Below are 23,821 nucleotides of genomic sequence, written 5' to 3'. Positions count from 1 at the left end.
CCAAGTTGGTACACTGCAAGACCAGAGCACCTTGAAACTGAAATTTAAGTATGAGGGTGCTGTTTACATGGAGGCAATGAAGGGTGAACCTAGAACTGTTCCACAGGTTTAGGGGAGCTCCAGAGTGAAATTTGCAAATAAAAACAGAGGAGAAAAAAAATCAAACAAGACCAAACATATTAGCTGAGTCACATATTTTAAGCCCAGAACACTGGACGATTGAAAGTTCCTCGGGGATTTCAGTTTATAAAATACACATTCTTTATTCTTATACCAATTTGAATAGACATTCTAAGAGAATAGCCCTGCAAAGAATGCTAAATGACAACTTTAACATGGGGCTGCTACTTGCTGTAGGTAGAGTAACAGTCACTGTTTTATTGGTGTGAAGAGACACCATGACCAAGGCAATTACTACAAGAGAAAGCATTTATTTGGGGGCTTGCTTACAGTTTCTGAAGTTTAGTCCATCTATCATCATGGTATCATGGTGGGGAGTGTGGAGGCATGCAGGCAGGTGCTGGAACAGTAGCTGAAAACTACATTCATATCAGACAGAGAGAGACTGTGGGCTTGGTGTGTTCCTAGTAACATACTTCCTTCAACAAGGCCACACCAACTAGTTCTTCTAATCCTTTCAAATAGTGCCACTCCCTGGTGACTAAGCATTCTAATCTATGAGGCTTTGGGGTCCATTTATATTCAAACCACCAAGACATGGTGTTTCTTCACAGTTCAGAAAAGCAGTCTTAAGTGGTATCAAATTCATCCTTGAGAAATCCAAACACTAAATCCTGAACAGAACCCAGTAGTGCATGCATTAAGACCAACTAGTAAATGGGACTTCATGAAACTAAAAATCTTCTGTACAGCAAAGGACACCTTTATTTGCATAAAGAGGCAGCCTAAAGAATGGGGAAAAGTAATCTTCAGTTGCTATATGTCTGACAAATAAAGAGGATTAGTATTTAGAATATACAAAGAACTTAAAAAAACTAAACATAAAAATAATTATAAAATATGGGGCATGAAACTAAACAGAGTTCTCAAAAGATAAAATATAAATGGCTGAAATCATTTTCAAAAATATTTAACAACCTTAACCATCAGGGAAATGTAAAGCTGTAATGCCTGCACTATCAGGATACTGTTCAGAAAGTCCTTTCCCTTTCCAGTAAGTTCAAGTAAAATTAGTTTGAGAGCTCATCTTACCCCAGTCATAACAACAAAGACTCTCTTTCTCTCTCTCTCTCTCTCTCTCTCTCTCTCTCTCATATATACATATATATGCATGTATGTAGAGGAAAGGGGAACACTTATTCCTTGCTTGAAGGAGTGTAAACTAGTACAGACCACTATGGAAATCAGTGTAGAGGCTCCTCATAAAGATTTTATATATATATATATATATATATATATATATATATATATATATATATATATATATACCAGCAGCTGGACATATACTTAAAGGGCTCTGTTTCATACTACAGAGATATCTACTCATTCATATTCATTGCTGCTCTATACAGAATAGCCAGGAAATGAAAACAATATAGATGTCCATCAACTGATGAATAGATAATGGAAATGTGGTAAATTTACACAATGGAATATTGCTCAGCTGTTAATAAAAATTTACAGGTATATGGATGGATCTGTAAACAATCATTCTGAGTGAGGTAGCACAAATCCAGAAATATCAATGTCATATTTTCTTTCATTTAAGGATGTTAGCTTTGAATCTTCAGATTTGTGTGTTTCACTTGGAATACCCATAGAGGTCAGGAAACTAGTATGGAGCTGTGGTAATTTGGATGAAAATGGCTCTCATAAGCTCATATATTTGAATGCTTGTGTCCCACTTGATGGAACTGTTCATGAAGGATTAGAAGGTGTAGCCTTCTTGGAGGAGGTGTGTCACTGGCGGATGCAGGCTTTGAGGTTTCAAAAGCCTAAGACAGGCCCATTCTTGCGCTCTCTCTCTCTGTGCCTGCTTCCTGTAGATTAGGATATGAGCTCTTAACTAGCTACTGCTTCAGTGCCATGACTGCCTGCTAGCCCTCACACTCCCCACCATGAGAATCATGGACTAACTCTGAAACTTTAAGCAAGCCCCCCAATTAAATGCTTTCATTTATAGTAAGTTGCCTTGGTCATGGTGTCTCTTCACAATAGAACAGTAACTAAGACAGAAATTGGTATAAGGGACTGGGGTAATGTTGTAACCATGCTGTTTTTTGCAGAAATATCACTTCAAGACTTTTGACTAGAAAAGTGGTTGGATGCCGTAAGTGAGGCTTAATAATCCATCCTAGTAGGAACATGGAGACAGTGGTGCTGAGAGCAATGTAACTAATGGAGGCCCAGATCAAGTGGTTTTCAAGGAGAAAAATATTAGAGATCAGTCTTGTGATGTTTTGGCAAAGAATGTGTCTGCTTTCTGCCCGTGTCCAAAAAAAAAAAAAAAAAATATGCCAGAGGCTAAATTGAAGACTTTTAGACTAGTATCATTGGCAGAGAAAATTTCAAGGTAACCTAGTATTGAATGCATCATGCAGTTGTTAGTGATTACTTTTATATAATTACTTTTATGCAAATTACTTTGTACAGATCTACAATGAAAAAGAGCAAGTAGGGTTAAAAGAAATGCAAAATGTACAGTTTGAGGAGAAAAAGAGTACCAGTAAATGTAAATTGGAGCCATGTCCTGTGTTCAAGTAGAAGAAAAGTTTAAAAGAAAACCCTGATGCTAGATGGAATAAAGGGAGTGGTACCCTCAGGGCAAGACCCTACCCAGCTAAACTTCCAAGCTGTGAAAAGCAAAGCTTATTCAACAAAGGAGACTATGAATAAGTCAAAGTTCATGCAAATATGAGTCATGGAGGGGGCCAGGTTTCAATCCCAGGGGGCAGCATAATTTGGCAGCCTTAACCAGTAGCTCTGGCTTTATCAAGAAAATTACAGGTGTAAAGGTGCTGTGGAATCTTCCTCCGGGATTAAGGAAAGCTGCTGAGACCAGATGTGTGGCAGAGGAGTCCCTTCATAGAGGCCCAGAAAAGCCATTGAGTGAAGCTGTGAAAGTAAAGCCTGAACTGAGTTGGAGACACCAAGGGATTGGAGATGCCAGAGCTGTGGGATACCTGCCAAGGAGAGTTGCATACAGGAAGCTGAACCACCCAAGAGAGAAAGAAGTGTGCTGCTGTTGGCAAAGCTGGCATCTAATAAGCCCATTATCATCAGACATGAAAATGCAGGGTTTGGAGTTTGCCCTACTGGTTTTCAGTCTAGTTTTGGTCCAAGACTTCCTCACAATGCCACCTTTCTTTCCTTTTGGAATGATAATGTATATTCTATGTCATTGTATGTTGGACATATGTAATTTGATTTTGATTTTATAGGTGATTATAAGATGGCCTTGAATCTCAGAAGAAATTTTGGACTTTTAAATGGTGTTGAGACTGTGAAAGATAACAGAGACTTTTAAAGTTAGACTACATGCAGTTTGCATCATGATATGGCTACAGGTCTATGGGGGCCTGGGTGTAGAATGTAATGGTTCTAATAAGAAAAGGCTCATACATTTGGATGTTTGGTTCCCAGTTGGTGTACTACTTAGGAAATATTAGGGGGCATGGCTTGTTGAAAGAGATGCATCACTGGGAGGGTGAGCTTTGGGGTTTCAAGAGCCCAAATATCTCACTCTCTAAATGCCTCTTTTCTGTTGATCAGAATGTAAGTTCATAGCTACTTTTTCTCTAGAACCATGCCTGCCTGTCTGCCACCATGCTCCCCACCATGCGGGCCATGGATTAAGCACTTGAAATTATAACAAGCCCCCCATTAAATGTTTTATTTTATAAGCTGCCTTATCCATGGTGTCTTTACACAGCAATAAAATAAAAACTATGATAGGGGCTGTGAGAAGAGGGTCTTTCGGGTGAAAGGAGACAGAACACAATGGTATAATGGTCTAAGGGGAATAATGAAATAAGAGTTAAATGGGCTGTGGGTTTGGAGGACAGAATAGTAGAAGGAATATGAGGAAGGGAAACTGACATTAAAGACCTTTTGAAAAAGTCAGATGTAAACCTATTGCTGTAGAAATTTCTTAAAGCATACACACACACACACACACACACACACACACACACACACAGAGTTAAAATGCAATTGCCCATAATAGGGTGACAATGCACAAATAAAAAACTTAGTCCATGGAGTGAATTACCTTTTTGGTGTGGAATTGTTGGCCAGTGAGGTCCCAGAGACTGTAAATGTTACAGGCTATTTTGTGTTTGTATAAACAGTAGAAAATCTATTTTAATTTCAAAAACCTAAACTGACTTAAATTTTTACTATTCTCTTATATGCCCTCAAATATTCTTTAGGCATCAAAAAGTCACCAAATATTTTATGTACAACAGTATGGTCTAAAAATTAAAGTTTGGAAACTTAAATAGGTTTCTATTGCTGTGAAGAGGCACCATGACTACAGCAACTCTTATAAAGGAAAATATTTAATTGGGGCTGGCTTACGGTTTCAGAGGTTTAGTCCATTATCATTATGGCAAGAAGCACGGCAGCATGCAGGCAGACATGGTGGTGGAAAAGGAGCTGAGAGTTCTAAATTGTGATCTGCAGGTAGCAGAAGGAGACTGTATGTCATACTGGGCTTAGCTTGAGCATATAAGACCTCAAAGCCTGTCCCCATGGTGACACACTTTATATAACAAGGCCACACCTACTCCTACAAGGCCACACCTCCTAATAGTGCCACTTCCTATGGGGCAAGCATTCAAACACATGAGTCTGTGGGGGCCATAGTTATTCAAACTACCACAGAAACTCATGTCACATACATTCAAAGCTGTTTACTATCAGTACCTTTTCTCTGTTCAGTGGCATCCATTGATTCATTATTCTACATACTTAGCTATCTACAAGTACACAATTTACACAGTATTAGCTACATGACATAAAAATGTGCTGTTTCTGTGATTGATATAAACAGTTAGTGGTACATTGTTGAAGGAATCCCCTGGTGGACTCATGTGAAGCCCTTTGAAAAAAGAAGTCAAGAATCCGGGAACTACAAAGAACAATGGTCACATTCTGAACTCCAGACTGAACTGGAATCCCATGCTGATTTGTGCATCATTAAATGAAAAGCCTAAGGAACCAAAAGGACCATCTAATCTATTTCCATTTTTTCAATGCTTGGAGAAGTTTTAGATTAATAGCTTTTGATACTTTAGTGATGTCAAAGAGAGACTGTAAGAGCCTTATTAATTCCATTGACTTTTTGCCAAGTAGAAAAGGCAATTTGTGATTACTGAATTAATCTATTCTGATTAGGAAAATTCATCACAGCAAGGATATTATAAAATGCAGAAAAGTAGGAACAATTTATAAAAATATATAGGAACAAATTTAAAAGAACAGATTGGACATGAGTTTAAAATGCCCTTGGAAGAATATAAGAGATCACCAGTTTTATGTGTATGTTAATATTTAAATCAGTGTTCCATCCTTAAATTACCAAGATGGTTTTCATTTTCTAAACTGCTTAAAATTCCCAATTACATTCTCAAAGCATGATAAGGTACAAACCTAAAGTGTTTTGTTTTGCTTTTTAATATTTATTAATTTATTTATTTTACAGCCCAACTGCTGTTCCCCCTCCTTTCTGTCCTCCCAGTCCCCCTCCACACACACACACCCTCTGTGCCCCAACCAACCCGCTCCTCCTCTGTTTCTATTTAGAAAGGGGCAGGCCTCCCGTGGATAGCAACAAAACATGGCATATCAAGTTGCAGTGAGACTAAGCACCTCTCCTTGTATTAAGCAAAAGAGTCAGAAACAGCCCCTGCTCCCACGGTCAGGAGTCCCACAAGAAGACCAAGCTATACAACTGTCACGCATGTTGTTGTTGTTTTTAATCTTACTACATGGATCAGCTAACAAGCTGTCTGTCTTCTTGGTCTTTGTTGCCTGTTTAAAAAAACAAAACAAAACAGTAATTAAATCCTCACTACCTTGATGCAAAATTTTCAAGTTTGCTGACACATTAATAAAATAACAACAGTGTTCTAAAGGAAGCAAAGTCATTACTTCAAGTCATTGTGCCCTAGGCTAACAAATTGGCTGATTTTTTTTCTTTCCTCTCTTTGAATTTATTTTCAACTAAAATTCTGTCCTTGAATATGCATCTATAAGCAAGCCCTTGGACAGACTGTTATCTTATCATCAAATAAATAATGAAAGCCTTTAAGATTGTTCTAAACACTAGTTCAAATTACCTTTGCCAGCATATCAAATACCATAGGGTGGGAGTATTAAAAGCTCTAAAATGATTGTGCTTTTAGTTTCTAGCCAAATGGACCATGTTTTATTCAGAAATCCACAAACAAAACTTTATTCAGTTTCTCCAAATTACCCTTGAGATGCATCATTCCTTCTTACGTCCTAAAGGGTTTAGTGGCCTGAATGTAGCCTCCTCCCCGTCTACCCTCACTCCTGTCCTTTCACCTTTACCTCCTTACATTACCCTTTTACTCATCACCCTGTCCCTCTGTCCCCTTCAACCTGGAACTATCCACTGTCTGAAGGATCCACTGATTCCTAGTTCCCATCCTCCTACCCTGCCAACATCAGGTGCAATGCTTGGCTTATCATTTGTTTTTCAATCTACTCTCTTCTCCATTCATATGACAGCCTCTGTTCCAGCATCACAGTTTCTCCACTGCAGATGTCATTGTAGATGCCATTTTACAGTATTGATGTCATTGTTTTATTGCCCATCCCTGTCATTAATAGCACTGAAGCCAGGAATCATGCTCATTATCATCTTCCTCATTATTATCTTACATCTCAAGCAGCTTTGTGCCTATATTAGATTCACTCTCCCTTAAGAGAAATCCAATAAGTAAAGGAAGGTCCAAGCACATAAATGTTGGCAACCACGGGACTGCTGGACAGAGACAATTTTTGTCAACTCTGCCAATCATTAATAGCTATACTGACTCAAGGTCTCACATTAGCCTTGTCTTCCACAAGCTTTGTAATACACTCTGGGATATGTTCATACACACACACACACACACACACACACACACACACACACACACACACACACACAGTGCATGTCTTCATGTGAGCATACACACAAATGTCAGTATTTTAGGACTGAAAGTGTTTTGGTGATAGTAATTATTTGTAATAACTCAGTATTAAATAGTGATGGCTAAAGAATTATTTTTCATTCTGATCATGGGAGAAAACTTCAAATTAGGTAGGATAACATATAGTTCCAAGATGCTGAAGGAAGCTGATGAAAACTCCTAGTCTATGTCTGAAAACAGTTTTTCTGAAGGTGTCATATTTTCCAGTAATTATTCAAGAAATGTTGAAAAAGAGGAACAAGCTTCATTTCTCAGTATGCATTCCTATTTTTTTTCCTTCTTGCTATTCTGCTATGTGGCATGATTTTTCAAAAAATTGAATCAGTCTTTTAAGGTAGAAAACCTACTTTACACTGACTGTGGATGCTCTTCCACACTTGATTTCTGCACATAGAACATGGGAGCAATGCTGACTGACTCCATTGAAGAATACAGATCGCTGTACAGAAGGCATGCAGCCTTTGAAGGGTCAAGTGTCTTCACTCCTATTTCTCTGCCTCATGATAGCTGCCCATGTTAAATCCTCCAGTTTATTGAGGTATCATCTTTATGTTATTATTTGAACACTCATGTTTTAACTTTAGAAAACAGAATAAACATTGAAGAAGAGAGAAGGGCTTTTCTTTCCATCTCAACAACAGAGTATTTTACTGTTTACCTTTGCACCACATACAAAAAAAGGTTTGATTATAAAATCCATTCTTGCTAAGAGTTCCAGGCTTTGTTTCTCAAGGTAAAACATGGTTTTCCAAACACAAAGAAAGCAAGACATTTTTATGAGTTCATCTCCCCTCCCTCCCTCCCTCTCTCTATCCCTCCTTCTCTCTCTCTCTCTCTCTCTCTCTCTCTCTCTCTCTCTCTCTCTCTCTCTCTCTCTCTCTCTCTCTCTCTCTCACACACACACACACACACACACACACACTCTTTCTCCCTTACCATTTTCCTTGCTCCGCAAACTTGCTTCATTCTATATTTCTTGAGAAGTAGTGAAAGCAGTTACTCTTAAAACCTCTAAAGAATTTACTAATATTAAAGTTCCAGTTAAGTCTCTCCACCGTTTGGTGACAGGGTTTTTCATTCTGTCCAAAGCTGATTGAAGGTCTTGTAACACATCTCTATAGCTATTTCCATAGTGAGTGCTCCAAGCATACAGAAAATCATAAGCAGGTTTCCATATTGTCTATAAAAGAAAAAATAGAATGAAGTGAATAACAGACAAGTAACAGACAGAGAGAGACAGAAACAGAGAGATTTTTTAAATGTTAAAGACAAAATAAAATGGAATGCCTATTATGTGAACTTTCTGATTTAGAAAAATAATCACTATCATTTCTTATATCCCTGTGTTTCTAATATTAGAGTGTTTTTTGCAAAATATAATGGTTAAAAAGTATGGACTTTTTTTCTTGATCCACTGTTTAGTGTACATTGCCTTGATGTTAATATAAAATTCCTTGCATAATTTGAATTTTACATTTTATTATTTGTGTATTTATTTATTGTGTGTGTGTTGGGGGGTGAATGTATGCCATAGATGTATGTGGAAGTAAGAGGATAACTTGATGGAGTGAATTTTCTCCTACCATGTGGGTTCCAGGGGTGAAACTCAGTTGTCAAATTTCATGGCAAGCCCCTTTATCAACTGAGACATCTTGTCAGCACCATATTGTTTTATAATAACAGTATTGAGATAAACTTTTAATTCTCTGACTTTTTTTTTTTTTTTTTGGTTTTTCGAGACAGGGTTTCTCTGTGTAGCTTTGCGCCTTTCCTGGGACTCACTTGGTAGCCCAGGCTGGCCTCGAACTCACAGAGATCCGCCTGGCTCTGCCTCCCAAGTGCTGGGATTAAAGGCATGCGCCACCACCGCCCGGCTAATTCTCTGACTTTTAAGATTAAAGTTTTTTACATATATGTATTTGTGTTGAGTTCTGTGATGCTACATATTACAATAATATGCTATCCAATATGTTTTGCATTTTTAATTCATTCTATTCCAGCAAATCTATCCATAAGGAAAACTGTAGCTTGATGATCAAATCAAAATAAAAACAAAAATAATAGTTCTTTAACTCAAAAACTTACTTTCATTGTACATTTTATGATCCAAAGAAAGATCAGTATTCTATGTTTTTTTACTTTGCTTCCCCTGAGCACCTGCCCACACCAATGACATCACTGTTTCCATAGAAATAAATGTACGTCAAAGGAGAGCTTCACATATAAGCAAGTACGTGATGGTTACCAAGGCAACAGGCTCAGAGGGAATGAAGACAAAGGCAAACCAAATAAGACAAATGGAAGAACACAGATATATACACAGGTTAACAAGAATTTAATCTAGAAAATAACAAGACATACACACACGCTTTGAATATTTAGAACATAAACTTTAGTACTCATTATTTATTTGGGCTTACCAAATTAACTTATTTGTAATTCTATCACTTATAAAATGTTAAAATCACAGACTTTGAGCTTACTATTACACAGAATTGCTTTCTAAAAATGGTGCCTCCATTAACATCAACATTCCATGTAATTGGATATAATTTTTCCACTTACATCCACTATCACCCGTATAGTCTATAATTGAAGTGGGAAGAATTAAATCTCTAAGTGATACCATTATGCTTTGCTTCAGTCCACATGAAAAAGCTCAAAGGGTAATGTGATGTTATTTGTTCAAGTAACAATGCAATTTGGCATTTCTGAGGAGACATGAACACCTATCCCCTCTCTTCTCTTGCAAAGGCTAATTTTGTAAAATAGAGAATGAAGTGTAATTGTCAAAGTTATGTCATGGTAAGGTATATGACACAGAAGCAGAAGTCACCTTAGTGCAGCAGTTCTTAACCTGTGGATCACAACCCCCTAAAGACCATTGAAAAGTACAGATATTTACATTACAATTCATAACAGTAGCAAAATTACACTTATGAAGCAGCAACAAAAATAATTTAATGATTGGGCGTCACCACAACATGAGAAACTGTATTAAAGGGTCACAGAATTAGGAAGGTTGAGAACCTCTACCTTAGAGTTTTGGATATAAGCTTTACCATCACCTATCCCGTTTTTTGGGAAATTGTATCTTCTGCTACTGAAATAATGCCGGGGGGTGTCCTATTTTCTGAAGGTTTCCGTTGAACACAAACTACCCACACAACCGGTATTAAGTAGTCATTCAGCAAGGCAGACAAATTGAGCCACATTAATAGAATCTTGTTAGGGCTCTATCTCCACTGTCAGTGCTTAGATGCAGAGATGCACTGAAAAGGTAGATTAGTCACTGTGGATGCTTCATGCTCTGAACTTATATTCTATATTGAATCCATTCAATCACTAATACTCAACTAGTTGGGATAATACTTTTCTATTTGTCATGTATTGTTTATATAATTGTTATGTATATTTAACAGTCCCTCAGACTGTTCTAAGTCACTTTGTGACTGAGTTGGGAAAAGAAATGTATTTGGAAATATTTACAATAGGCAGTAACTGACAGCAGTGAGTAAAAGATGATAGAGCAGAAGATTAGCATAAAATGAAATAGAACGTAGGTATCTGTTGGGGATTTCAAATGGGTAATTTCAGAGTTCTTTACTGTGCTGCACATACAAGTGCTTTTATACTCATGGGCAGTTTAAACCACCCCACTGACTTTCCCAGGCAGACAAGCTCTGCATGGCATGCCTTGCTGGGCAAGGTAAATTAGCGTATACAGAAAAGCCCCAAGGTGTGTTCAGACATGAATAGACTTCTCTGTGCTGTTAAGAGACTGGAAATATACTCAGGTGATGCATAAATTAGAGCCTACATCTCTCCATGCACTTGTACAGAGTACTACATAACCCCTTCACATAGACAGTTCGTACAGAACACAGAATAGTGCAACCAGCACTGGCAATTCAGAGAAACATGGATTGACTGTTGAGGTCTGATCTCTATGTAAGTCTTCTGAAAGTACAAAGAAAGCTCCCAGGAGTACCTAAATTAATCAGAAATGTAAGGGAGGTTATTGCCTTAAATTCATTTGATGGTCCCTGAAGTCTAAATCATATCCAGACAGAAATGGGTATGAGAGTGTTAGGCTGGAAATACAAGGGCATAGATTACTTCCCTGATTTGAACTAAAATATGAATGAGATTTTCCATCCAGGTTTTTCTTCAATATAGCAAATTAAGCCTGCATATTTCTTCAGTATAAAATCTGATTTGCTATATACAAAATCACTAGTGGATTTCAACCCAGATGGTAGAAAAATACCATCACATACAGCATAAATATGGTAAATACATGTTTGTCCACTAATTATTTTACTTGCTAAGTCAAGATTTACTGGATACATATCCCTGCAAAAAAATTTGTTCCAGCAAGGCACAAAATGAGGAATAAGCATGGTGCTTAGATATAGGAACAAGGCAGACAGTTGAACAAACATTAGTACAATGGATAAACAGACAAGACTTGATAATTAATAATTACAAAAATTATACCTCTCAACTGACTTGCATCAATCAATGTGAGAAACACAGGACCTTCTCTATTTTTTAAGGTTTTATTTTGTTCTATGTGTACGTATATATGTGGACCATGTGTGTGACTGGCACCCTCAGAGGACAGAAGAGGGTTTTGGATTCCTTGGAACTGGAGTTATAAGTGGTTGTGAGCCACTATGTGAGTGCTGGGAGCCAAGCCCAGTACTCTTCAAGAACAGCCAATACTCTTAACTGATGAGCCACCTCTCCTGCTATAAGACATGATCTTGCCATTGGATGGGGAGTGATATGCTGTAAAGAAGGAAAGTAGGTTTTACTGCCAGGGTCCTATGTTCACATCTAGGTTCCATTGCTTATTTGATAGTTCAGTTTGAGCTTTGGATTTTTAAGCTATAAAGTATGTATAATAATTTCCAAGTCTTGTCTCTTCAATAAGGTACCCCAAGAAGTACCCATATTATAGTTTGCGTGTAATACTTTTTAGTAGTATACAGTGGAAAATATGCAAACTTTTAATAGAGGCAAGATAAAGAAGCTTTTTTTAGCTCTATGGAATGTGAGATAATGGACAAGGGCTATCTGAAAAGAACTTAGAATGGACAAATGACTTGAAAGCAGTCAAGAATTGAATATCATTCATGTCACAGTGATGAAGAAAAACATGTGAATAGAAGAAAATGTCAAAGAAGAGAAAATGGGGGTGGAAATTTAAACTTCTGTTAAGTGTACTATAGTAGATACAAGTAAGATCCAGAAGCAAAGGATGGAGAGAGAGTAGAGTCAGAGTATAGAACGGTATTCATGATGCCAAAAACAGTGGGACCCAGCTGACTCAAAAGGATATCTAGTGGCTTGCCTGGAGTCAGTTCCACAGCCCCACATAGCTAGTTTTATATATATATATATACACACACACACATATGTGTGTATGTTTAGTATTAAATTAATGGATTAAAATCATCTAGGTTGGGAGTATTTATATGATGGAAATTAGCAAAAGCAATGATTGAGGCGTTTCCCCTCTTGCAAAGCCAGTCATTAAATTTTCACCACCATGACACAGCGGGTATCTTTTTCTGTTACCTCCCTCACATCCTATAACACAAAGTGACACAATGAAACATGTAACATAGGCAAGCAAGGATATGGACATTCTGCCCACCTGTGGTAACCCTAAAGATGTCAGTGTAAAGTGCATAAAGAGGGACAAGCTGTGAACAAGTGCAAAGAATCAAAACCCGCCCCAAAATGGATCACATACAGAATTTGAGCACTGGAAAGAGAGAAATATAACCGGGGGAATAATCATCAGGAAATGGGTGAATTTTTTAAAGAAGGAAAAATAGAAATGTGTACATTCTATAAAGGAAATCAATTTGTTTAAATCCTAACTTTTCCAGATAAATACTTTAAGATTATTGAGGACTGAATAGATATTCCATCTAAAACATCCAAGAAGAAAGGCTAACTTTCATTGGCCAGAAACATTAAAACAAAAGGATGTTTGAACCATTTTGAAAAGTAGTTTAGTATTGGTTGCTTTTCTGTTGGTGTGATAAAAATGTATGGCCAAAACCAATCTATAGAAGAAAGAGTCTATTTTAGCTAAGGATCCAGAGGGGTAGATGTCCATAATAACTGGGGAGGTCTGATAGGAGGTAAATGGAACAGTAAGCTGAGAGATCACAGCTCAACCTCACATGGGAAGCAGAGGAAGCAAGCTTGAAGTGAGACAAGACATATTTTCTCAAAGACTGCCCCCAGTGACAAACTTCCTCCAGCAAGGTTCCATGCCCTAAACGTTTCCTAACCACCTCCTCTCACCAGCACCAACAAACTGAGGACCAAAGTGAACAAATGCATGAGCCTATCAGAGACATTCCCCACTTAAGCCACTACCATAATTAAAGGGACAAACAATAATGAAGTTGAGAAAGCACACAGTTCTGTCAACAGCTATAAACTGCATACAGTGAGAGAACACTAAAATTTAAGAAATATATTATTCTTCAGTAAACAAATACCAGGTGTGCTAAACATAACTTTTCTATTTTAAGCTTCTCTACACAAAGCCAGATTTCCTCAGTGCAATAAATGGTCCAATCAGTTTTTGTCCTTTATGGAGAAGATGGATGATACTTGGATTCAAGTTCTTATATATGTCCATATTTAATTTTTCAAATTTATATTTTACTTATACTTGCCTCCAAAAAAATGAAAATATATCAAAGACAAAAATAAAGAATATAACTGACATGTATCAATTGGGTAAAATTCTGTATTAAAATATAATACAGACCCAAGAAGTTCACAAAAGATTCACATTTTATAAGAAATTACAAAGAAAATAATGTCTTCATCCCTGGAAATGGTGGAAGGAAAACATGTTGAATCAATAATTTTCTTTTCATATCAACACAAGTTAAATACCAAAGATGAGTGGTAGATTAACAAGACCTCCTCCACATTTCTCTTACCATTTACCTAATCCAAGTTTTAACAATGGTTTTCCCAGTTTTGTTTAATGTTATGACTAAGGTAAGACATGCAGACACTGTTCTTGTGCTGTGGATATCAAAAGGAAGCGTGCTGAGACTTCGGTTTGTTGAGTTAGTCTTAACCACAGTGCAAATTCCCTCAGCCCTTTCATCTTTGTCACAAACATCTGATGCACAGCTCCATCCTTACTCCTCTGCTCTCAGATTTCCTTTTCCGTGTATATGTATATGTGGTGTGCTTTTGTGTATATGTGTCCATATGTGGGGGGATTTGCATGTACATGTGCACTTGTGTATGGAAGTCAGATGAAATCAATGGCTCCAACTTTGTATATCAAGGCAGAGTTTTCTCACCCATTAACCTAGTATAGCTAATCAGCTTGCTTCAGGGATTCCCCTTTTCTACTTTGTAACTGCTAAGGTTGTAGGCAGCTGCCATACCCACCTGGCATTTACATGGAAACTGGGGTTCAGCTAAGAACTCTGGTTCTCAGGCTTATGGTCAAAGAATTTAGCCACTAAGCCATATCCCATGCCTTTATATTACTTAATGTTAACTTCTTGGCAGTATAGGCTAATCCTAGAATAGAAAACATGAGGCTAATGGAGGCATAGCACTCTTAATTTTTCATCTGTGTGCTCCCCTTTCTTTATACACAGAGAAGTAGCAAAGCATTTAGTCTATTAAGTTAAGTGATTTTCCAAACTTCCAGTGTAGCTATGGAAAAAATACGTCTTACTTTTGATTTATCTTCTCAGTATTAGCAGACACAGTAAAAGTAAGGGAACAATGATGGTGAAATATGGGAATGCAAATGAAATGAAACAGAAATAGAGACAAGAACAATCATGTTTTACATTTTTAGTGTACTTATTCCAGGAAGCCAATACAACTCATTAGATATTGCACTAGATGACAAAATGCAGCAAGATCAGGAGCAATTCAGAACTGTGAATCCCAGTCTGCCTTTTTTAACTCATAAAATAGGAATAACATAAAGAATGTAATTGATTTTAATTACCTTTGGATAATTGCATTTTACCACATTAGAGGATTAGTAATCCACCTACTTGTATCTCATAAAATTATAGGAGCAGTATTTCATTTTAAGTACCATTAGCTACAGAAGTATTGAGGCACATTTGCCTTCCTAATGGTTATTATCTGTGTTCTGTGTTCACATTTAGAATATCCAGGTAGGCCTTACACCATCTCTGATTAGTAAATATGTAAATAATTTTTAAAGCAGGTGGCTGTTATCTTCAGAAGAGAAAAAAAAGCTAACTCCTCAGGCATCTTACTTCCTCAATAGAAATAGTGTTTGGTTAAAATCTGATGTAAGATTCTCTTGGAAAGAAAGAAATCTTTGTTTCAATGTAGCCAGCTATGTTTGCAGTAAGAATAATCACTTAGGAATTCTGCATTATCATGAACCAGACAATTATGGTGGACCCATTTCTTGCAAGTCATCTCAAATTAGTCCAAGGTGAGATGGAGACCTGCTGGGTAAGCCATTCTCACCAATTCCTAGTTAGGAAGACCCCTTATTGCCTTTTCCCTAATAACTATTCTCATCCTTCACACAAATAAGAGATACCTAAATGTTATAGTTTGGAAAAATTAAGCTTCTCTAATCCATTGTCTACTGCATATATATATTAAAGCAAATTTTAGGAACTATAATGGCAAGGACTTAAAGGTGCATACTCTTGGTTGGAAGTCAGCCTCTTGACAGAGTAGTCCAGGATCTTTGATAAGCTATAAATTTTTCTTTGAGCTTTTATCTTTTCCTGCTGTCAAATAAACTGAAGTGTACAAGATGTCATAAAAGCACCACTAAGCACATGAAACAACAGATGTAAAATTTTCTCACACACATTAGGTGCTTGGTCACAGGTAATTATTGTTGAGTTTGAAGCTTAATTACAAAATCACAGTCACATATGCAGACAAGAATCCAGGTCCCTGAGTTATAAATCCAGCATCATTTCACTAAAGGATTACCACAAATTTATTTTATTACCAAGTGGTTTTTATAAACACTGCTGTTGGGTCTTATGCTTAGCTGGTTTTCTAAAATCATAGACCCCTTTCCCTCTAATAACAGACTTGATAAAGAAAACTTGAAATTAGGCCTTTGGGAATGTAGCTTAATTGATAGAATGCTTGACTATCAACCATGAAGCTGAGTTCAGACTCCACCATCACATAAACATGTATGGGGGCCCATGCCTGCAGATGGAAGCTGGGAGAGCATAAGTTCAAGGTCATTCTAAGCTGCATTGTGAGTTCATGACCAACCTCTATGTGATCTTGTTCCAAAAAAAAAAAAAAAAGAAAGAAAAATGGCAAAACAATATGACTGTGCTATCTCTAGTTCCAACACTAAAGGTCTGAGAGGATATTCTATTCTTTCTGTCACTGGTAGGTGAGTTTTCATAGAATACTTTTCCCTTTATGAAAGAATAAATATATATTTCACTGCAAAACAACAAAGATTTACACAGCAAGGCTTCAACAGATCAAGGCTCAGATAAATAAGGAGACAACAGAGCACCCATATAACAAAGGCTTGGAGTTGTCCTGTGAACAGGATCATTCTAAATAATCCAGGCCATCCCTTGTACCTTTTGTCAGAAATATTTTCCAAGGAAAATTAAATGTTAAGCCCATAAGGAAAAGCTGATCTCCCAAGACTTTTTCTCATTTTACCCCCATGTGTTAATACCTTGCTAGTTTCTCAGCACAGAAACCTTGAAATCACTGCTGATATATTTCTTTACCTACATTCTTTCTCAGTCCTATCACTAAAAATGGTTCCATTTTATTCCATTTTCCAGAAAATCACTCAAGGTCATAGATTTTTCAAATGCAACTCTTCTTCTTCAACAAAATAATAGATACTATGTATTTCATGGTGACAATTATCATCAAATATCACAAATAGTTTTAATATATACTATTTTATCTGACCATCTAAACACCTAAAAAGATAGTGCTATATGACTCAGTTAAAAAATTCTTAGACAAGCCAAGTAACTTGTCCAAAGTCATGGGGGCTAATGAATGGAGTAATAGAACAGGAATCCAGGCAAGGGAGCTTTACTTGAAGAGCTTTGCCTCTAGACTCCAGCAAGTGAAACACCACATCTCTCTCCTCCACACATGATTACTCATCAGTGCTCTCTAGACCTCACTGCTAATGAGAATCCACTCCAGAGCCTCGCAGTAACTGAAATACTACTGGTTCTTTGGTTTTAGGAGGCATCCCCTGAGTTCTCCTGATCATTTTGATCTTTGCTTACTCAGTCAATTCTGTAAAGGTTCATCTTCTGTCTAGATTAGTGGTTAGGAACATGAATAAGACAAACAGGATTCCAAACCCTAGTTCCGTAACTCACCATTGCACTCTGGTTATTATATAAATGTGTTAATACTCAGGGTACCTGTGTGTAAGAAAGAGGATGATTCTAATGCCTTGCTTTCTGTTTGTTGAAATTAATGAGATGTGTGAAGAAGATTCTCATAATGACTGACACACAGCTATTTTCATTTTTATGTCATCATGTGCTTCTGGATGGAAGATGTAGCTCAGTAGTGGAGCGTCTTCAAAATATTTTTATTTAAAAATTAAGTGTATCCTAATTTTGAACTAATGTAAATATTAGATTTTAAAAGAAAAAAGTCTTATTTTACTTTTGTGTGCTTTGAAGTTTGTGAGCCAATGCTAAGTAAGAACTGATAGGCTCAGAAAGCCTATTAAGTATGTAGATGAATAAAACACTGAAAGAAAAGACAATTGGGAATGATACCAAACAGGGATGGATTCTATATAAAACCTTTCATTCACTTATAAAAAAAACTGATAGAATTAGCTATTTGAAAATCACCAACTCTCCCACCCAGTGTTGTGTTTGTGTATGTACATAGAATCAATGTATATTTGAAGGCCAGAAAACAAACCTGGCTATCCACCTGTTTTGCTGTTGTTGTTTTGTGTGTGTGTGTGTGTGTGTGTGTGTGTGTGTGAGTATGTGTCTGTGTCTGTGTCTTTCTGTATCTCTGTGTATGTGTGTGTGTGTGTGTCTGTGTGTATGTCTCTCTCTCTCCTGTGTGTGTGTGTGTGTGTGTGTGTGTGTGTGTGTGTGTTTGGCTTACAGTCACATGGAGGGAGAGGGTATAAGCTCATGCACACTTTTTTACTTATTCCCTTAAGACAAAATATCTCACCCAACTTGAAGCTTGATTGCCAGGTAGCAAGCCCCAGTGATTCTTCTTTCTTTGCATCTCACAGTTCTGAGTTTACAGGCAGACTAAGCTACCTGGCCATATTCAGCTTTTTATGTGAGTGCTGATTTCTGAGCTCAGAGTCTCACAGTTGTACAGCAAGCACTCTGAACACATTGAGCCATATCTCCAATCCTGTAATCTGGCTTTTTGAGAAAGTGTCTCTCATTGGCTGAACATACCAACTAGGTCTTCCTATCTCCACCTGCATGCTTGACTTTTAAAAATAGGCTCTGGAAACCCAACCGGGGTCCTTATGTTTGCATAATAAGTACTTCATCTAACAAGAAATCACAACAGTTCTACATTCTCATTTTTAATCTACATGTAGGATAAAATGCTTTGAGCATTCCAGATGTAAGTCAGAAAAGAAGGGAAAACAAAGACTGCTTCTAGAGGATACAAAAGAGAATTAGACTTGCACTAAGGGGTAACTGCAAAGAGAATTACAATACAGCGGGCTGACTGTACTGCTCTACATTTGAATAGTGTCAAAGATGAAAAACACATGGTGATTAAAAAGTCTCAGCTTCATTGTGTCTTCAGTTTCTGATGCAAGCACATAAAGGTCCTTTTATTGTCGGGTTTCGAACCTGGGCCACGGCACGGCAGATGGAAGGAAATGCAGCAATGGCAGTGGGCCCAGGGGTAGAGAGTTTTTATAGGGAAAAACCACAAGCCAGGAATTACATACTTTGGCAACTTGGGACTGGGTAGAAGGGATATGGGGAAAGGTGATTTTTTTTAAACTATTGGGGTTGGACTTTTTGGTGGGGAACCACAACTTGCTGGGCAGAATTATCTGGGCTGCTCAGCAGGATTATCTAGATATCTTCAAGGGCCATAAACTGCAGACAGAATGTCTGCAGGAGCATACATACTGCCCTGTATCTGTTCAAGTTGTCATGGCACATTCCGGAGGTCCTTCCTGGAACTGAGCACAGCGGGTGGTTTAAGATGGTGGCCCTTCCCTAAGATGGAGTCGGTATTGGCTTCACAGTATAAACATATTTTCTGAAAGAAACATTTTCCTTAAAATGTGTTTTCATGGGCTGGAGAGACAGCTCAGCAGTTAAGATCATTGACTTCTCTTACAGAGAACCCAGTTTCAATTCCCAGCACCAAAATGGAAGTTGATAACTGTTTGTAACTCGAGTTCCAGGGAATCTGATACCAAATCTGGCCTCCACAGGCACCAAACATGCATGTGGTACATAGACATTTATAAAGGCAAAACATCCATATATATAAAATAAAAATAAACAAATCTTTTAAAAACTTACAAAAATGATTTTTAAAATGTGTTTTGCTTATATGCATATGATTGGTTCTAAACATTATAGTTTTGCTTTAATGTAGTAAGTAGTTGTAGTAACAAAATATAAATTGAGGAGGTGCTTATTTTAAAAAGTGACGTTCTCCAAACTCTCCAAAGACCTTTCCTTTGCATTCAGTATCCCCATTCTTCAACCATCCTGAGGCTTGATGAAGATGATCAGGCATATTTTGGAAGCAACATAATGCCATAGTTGTCAAGCTGGGTCCTGAGGGAACCTGCAGAGATTCCCAGGTTTTTTGTGTCTCAGAAGAAAAAAATGTACCAGGGGCACAGGCCCATAGATCATATGTCAGAGTAAATGACATGACAGAAACAAAGACAGCACAGCAAAAGAACACTAAGTTGGTGTTTCCTCACCCCAAAGCCAGTTCCTGACCACTGCACCCTCACTTAGAGCCATTCAACTACCAGTCTTGTCAAATCCATCATGTTTAAGATCCATCTTTCTCAAGGAGAAAAAAAAACTCTACAATAACACTTTAGATTGCGGAAATTAGCATACATTGTCCCTTTAAGTGGTCAAACAGGTAAAATTTGTTATAGGACATTTGGAATGGCTTCAGGCTAAAATGCCTTTGAGTTTTTCTAAGTGATAACATAGGTCAGGTACTGGCTGTTAGTATTCGTTGCAATGACTTGAACTGTTGGCTTCAGAAAACATTTAGGGGCTTTCCTTTATGCTTCTGAGATTTTATCAGCCTCAGACACAGACTTAGTCACTTAGGATTTGGGCTGTGTGAAAGTAAATAATGGAAAAATAGGCTGTGTGTTAGCCTGCATCAAGATTTAAGAGGAGACAAACAATAAACACAATTAGAGAGAATCCAGATGCTTAGGAAGGCTGGCAGGACAAGCAGCTCTCCAGTAAGTCTAAACAAAACCCTTAAAAGCAAGGCCCTATCATAGACAAAAGAAGAGGAGCTTTCAATTAGACAGCTTTTTAATTAGTTAACTGAAATGTCAGGACCACAACAGCACAATTCTCACATACTCTTTTCTTCCTCAAGGTTGCTGATTTTTTAACTCACTCAGAGAAAACTTGTGTCCATCTCGTGTGTTATGTTCATGCTAAGAGTCTGCTCACTGATAGGCTTCAATTCCCTTCTAGGTTTATGGAGATAAGTGTAGCCAACAAGTGGGACATATGTGTCCAGTTCATAGCTGTCCCTGGGTAGATTTTGTTTAGAAGTCCTCACTTGTGAGCTGGGTTTCAGGAATTCAGCAGCTGTCCAGCTGACACCTGCTGCAGCTGGAAGGAGTCAAATTACTTGACTGACTGAACTCTTGTAACCTGGTCACCCAACAGAATTAATTGTTGCTTATGGTAAGAAGAGGAATCTCAAAAGTAAATATCCATCTCTATGGCCAGGTGTGGTGATATTTTATTTGTGTACCCCAATAAAGCTAATCTGAAGATCCAAGGAAAAAGCCAGCCAATATATTAAACATAGAAGTCAGGCAATGGTAGCACACGCCTTTAATGCTAGCATTCGGGAGGCAGAGATTCATTCAGATCTCTGTGAATTCAAGGCCACACTAGGAACAGACCCAGGCATGGTGGCACATGCCTTTAATCCCAGCACTAACCATGGAGGTCTGGATGTCTGTACAGACAGACAGGAAGTGATGTAGATGGGCAGAGAGATGAAGAGGGCAGGGACAGAAAGGCATATAGGTGTAGATATACAGGAAGTAACTCTCTCTTGGCTGAGGATTTCTAGTGGTAAGAATATAGCTGGCTTCTTTTTGCTTCCCTGATCTCTCAGTTTTTACCCTAATATCTGGCTCCAGGTTTTTTATTAATAAGACCATGTAGCAACTCATCTCACAGCCAGGTGTTGTGGCAAAGGCCTTCAATCCCAGCACTTGAGAGGCAAGGCAGTCGAATCTCTAGGAGTTCCAGGACAGCTAGGGCTGTTACACAGAGAAACCCTGTCTTGAAAAAATAAATATATATATATCCATCTCTATGACCCAAAATGACACAGAACTTGTAGATTGTGCTTATACATCTCAAAATAGAGGATATTGGCCTTAACTTAAATACCTTGAAAAAGTTTTAACTTGCTTAAAGATGCAGGGCACCTAACATATACTCATCGTTGGAAAATATTTTTATTTAATTTGAGAAAAATTGGATCACATTTCTTTCATGACAGCTTGAAGAAATATGTATATGCTACATGCATAGTAGAATCCATGTAACAATACTGCTTACACAATCAGATTTTGTGACAAATATCTTTGTATTAAATGCTTTCATTCTGTGTATGATATTTGTAGTTCTTACTGTACACAAAATTTCAAAAGAGATGAAATGGCTCTTTGATATCTCTGTCAGTCATTTCCAGTGGCCCAACATCATTCACCCTCCTAGTAGTCATTAACAAGCACTTATCACTTGTCACATATGATTAAGTATATCTTCTGTGAGTTGACTTGATTGATACTATTGCTTGACTCCAAAATATACCTGCTCTATGCCTTAAATTCTTGTAGCCTTGCATCATCACTGTCCCAATTTAATGAATTAATTTGATCAAAAGCCATGTTTTAATATGAAATCTAATAAGAGAAATATAAATGTGTTTTTTACAAGTACAGTACATATACTTCAAATATTTCCAACAGGATTACCCAGATAGTAACTTTTAGTAGATCTCCCCGAGTGTTCCTCTAACTAATTCATGAATATGGAGAAGACTAAATTATATTTTCTCTACTTGGGTACAGTTTGTCACTGCTGAATGGAACATATGAAAGTCTCACCTCGGCTGAAACATCTCCAGATTTTCCTCGGTAGGGAATTTCATACGCCTGCATCTGATGCTTAGTGAGTCCTGCCGACTTCTCAGCAAGTTCCCTCCAGCTTCTTCCAAGCTTAACAGCTGAGGTCAGTATAACAGCCTCTTGGATAAGACGTGCCACTAACGCTTGGCAATCCATCTTTAGCAGAGCCTGTGGCAGCAAGTATACATCATACTCAAATACAACTCATTGACTTTTTCCTTTAAACTACAATTTTCATTATGTTTTCTAAAAATTGGAATCCCTTTAGCCACCACACATATAGTTGAGGTTTTTAAACTCAGAACAGTGATTTATATTTAAGAAAATTGAACAAGTAATCACAGTGATCACATATACTAGAATTAGGGGAGCATTAGTATAGCCTCAGTAGCTAACTATGGGATCATGGGTAAACCACTTTATTAATATATGTCTTAATGTCTTTAACTACTAATGGAACAGTATCAACTGTTTTATCAGACTCCAGCAGTTGATAATCTCTGAATCTAGAGGTAATTACTCACTCCCCTCAAAACTTATTCCTTACCTTAACAGAGGATTAACACAGATCTATTTCAACAAAATGTGATTTAAATTTTTCCTAGAATCATGTATATTGAATAAACACATGCTGCTCCTTTAATTTTGAACAAAGCTACAGATGTTTCTGAATTTAAATCATCTGCCTTCCTTATCACTAACCTGATGCTGGTAACGTAAACCACAAGGTAATAAAGCAAATGCTCTCCTACGATGTGAAAGTGGAATGCTACCAGACTCCCTTTCTTCATTTATTGCACACTTGAGCTTTCTTTTTGACTATTTGTTTCTGGCAAGTATAAGAGTTTCTTTTATGCTTTGAGTATATTTTAAAAATATATGAATAGATACATATAACTATGCAAATAAGTCTGTAAACATGCTTGGCAGTCCTTTATTATGTAAGAGTACCTAGGAGTTTTATTTACCCATATGAAAGAGTAAATAAAGTTAAATTAATTGAAAAAGGCACTAATTAAAATCTACCATGTCTATCCTCATGAGATCGACAATTAAAAGGACAGTTCATGGACTCTAGACACTAGTTTTATTGACCCCTCTTTTTATTCTGACAGTGGCGGCCCCAGTGAGAAGCAATCCCAAGTCAGAAGTCCTGCAAAGCACACTTGAGTTTTTGTGGCATGGCTTTACAATGGCAAAGTACAATTTCATAAGAAGT

General features: G+C 37.4%; 1 protein-coding gene across 1 annotated transcript in view; it reads right to left on the bottom strand.

The window, feature by feature from the left end:
• Positions 1-1,495: 1,495 nt before the first annotated feature.
• Macc1 (MET transcriptional regulator MACC1) overlaps positions 1,496-23,821 on the bottom strand; it is a 213,360-nt gene continuing 191,034 nt past the window's right edge. Inside the window, exons 6-8 of the mRNA XM_052739208.1 lie at positions 22,582-22,770; positions 8,121-8,364; positions 1,496-5,994 (exon numbers count right to left, since the gene is read on the bottom strand). Of these exons, the coding sequence (XP_052595168.1) occupies positions 8,152-8,364; positions 22,582-22,770 (402 nt within the window). The 3' untranslated portion in view covers positions 1,496-5,994; positions 8,121-8,151. The remainder of the gene's footprint in view (positions 5,995-8,120; positions 8,365-22,581; positions 22,771-23,821) is intronic.

This window comes from Peromyscus californicus, unplaced genomic scaffold, assembly GCF_007827085.1.
Source record: "Peromyscus californicus insignis strain IS unplaced genomic scaffold, ASM782708v3 Scaffold_15__1_contigs__length_86483966, whole genome shotgun sequence".
In the NCBI taxonomy this organism is placed as follows: domain Eukaryota; kingdom Metazoa; phylum Chordata; class Mammalia; order Rodentia; family Cricetidae; genus Peromyscus; species Peromyscus californicus.
This window is presented reverse-complemented; position numbering and strand designations above follow the sequence as displayed.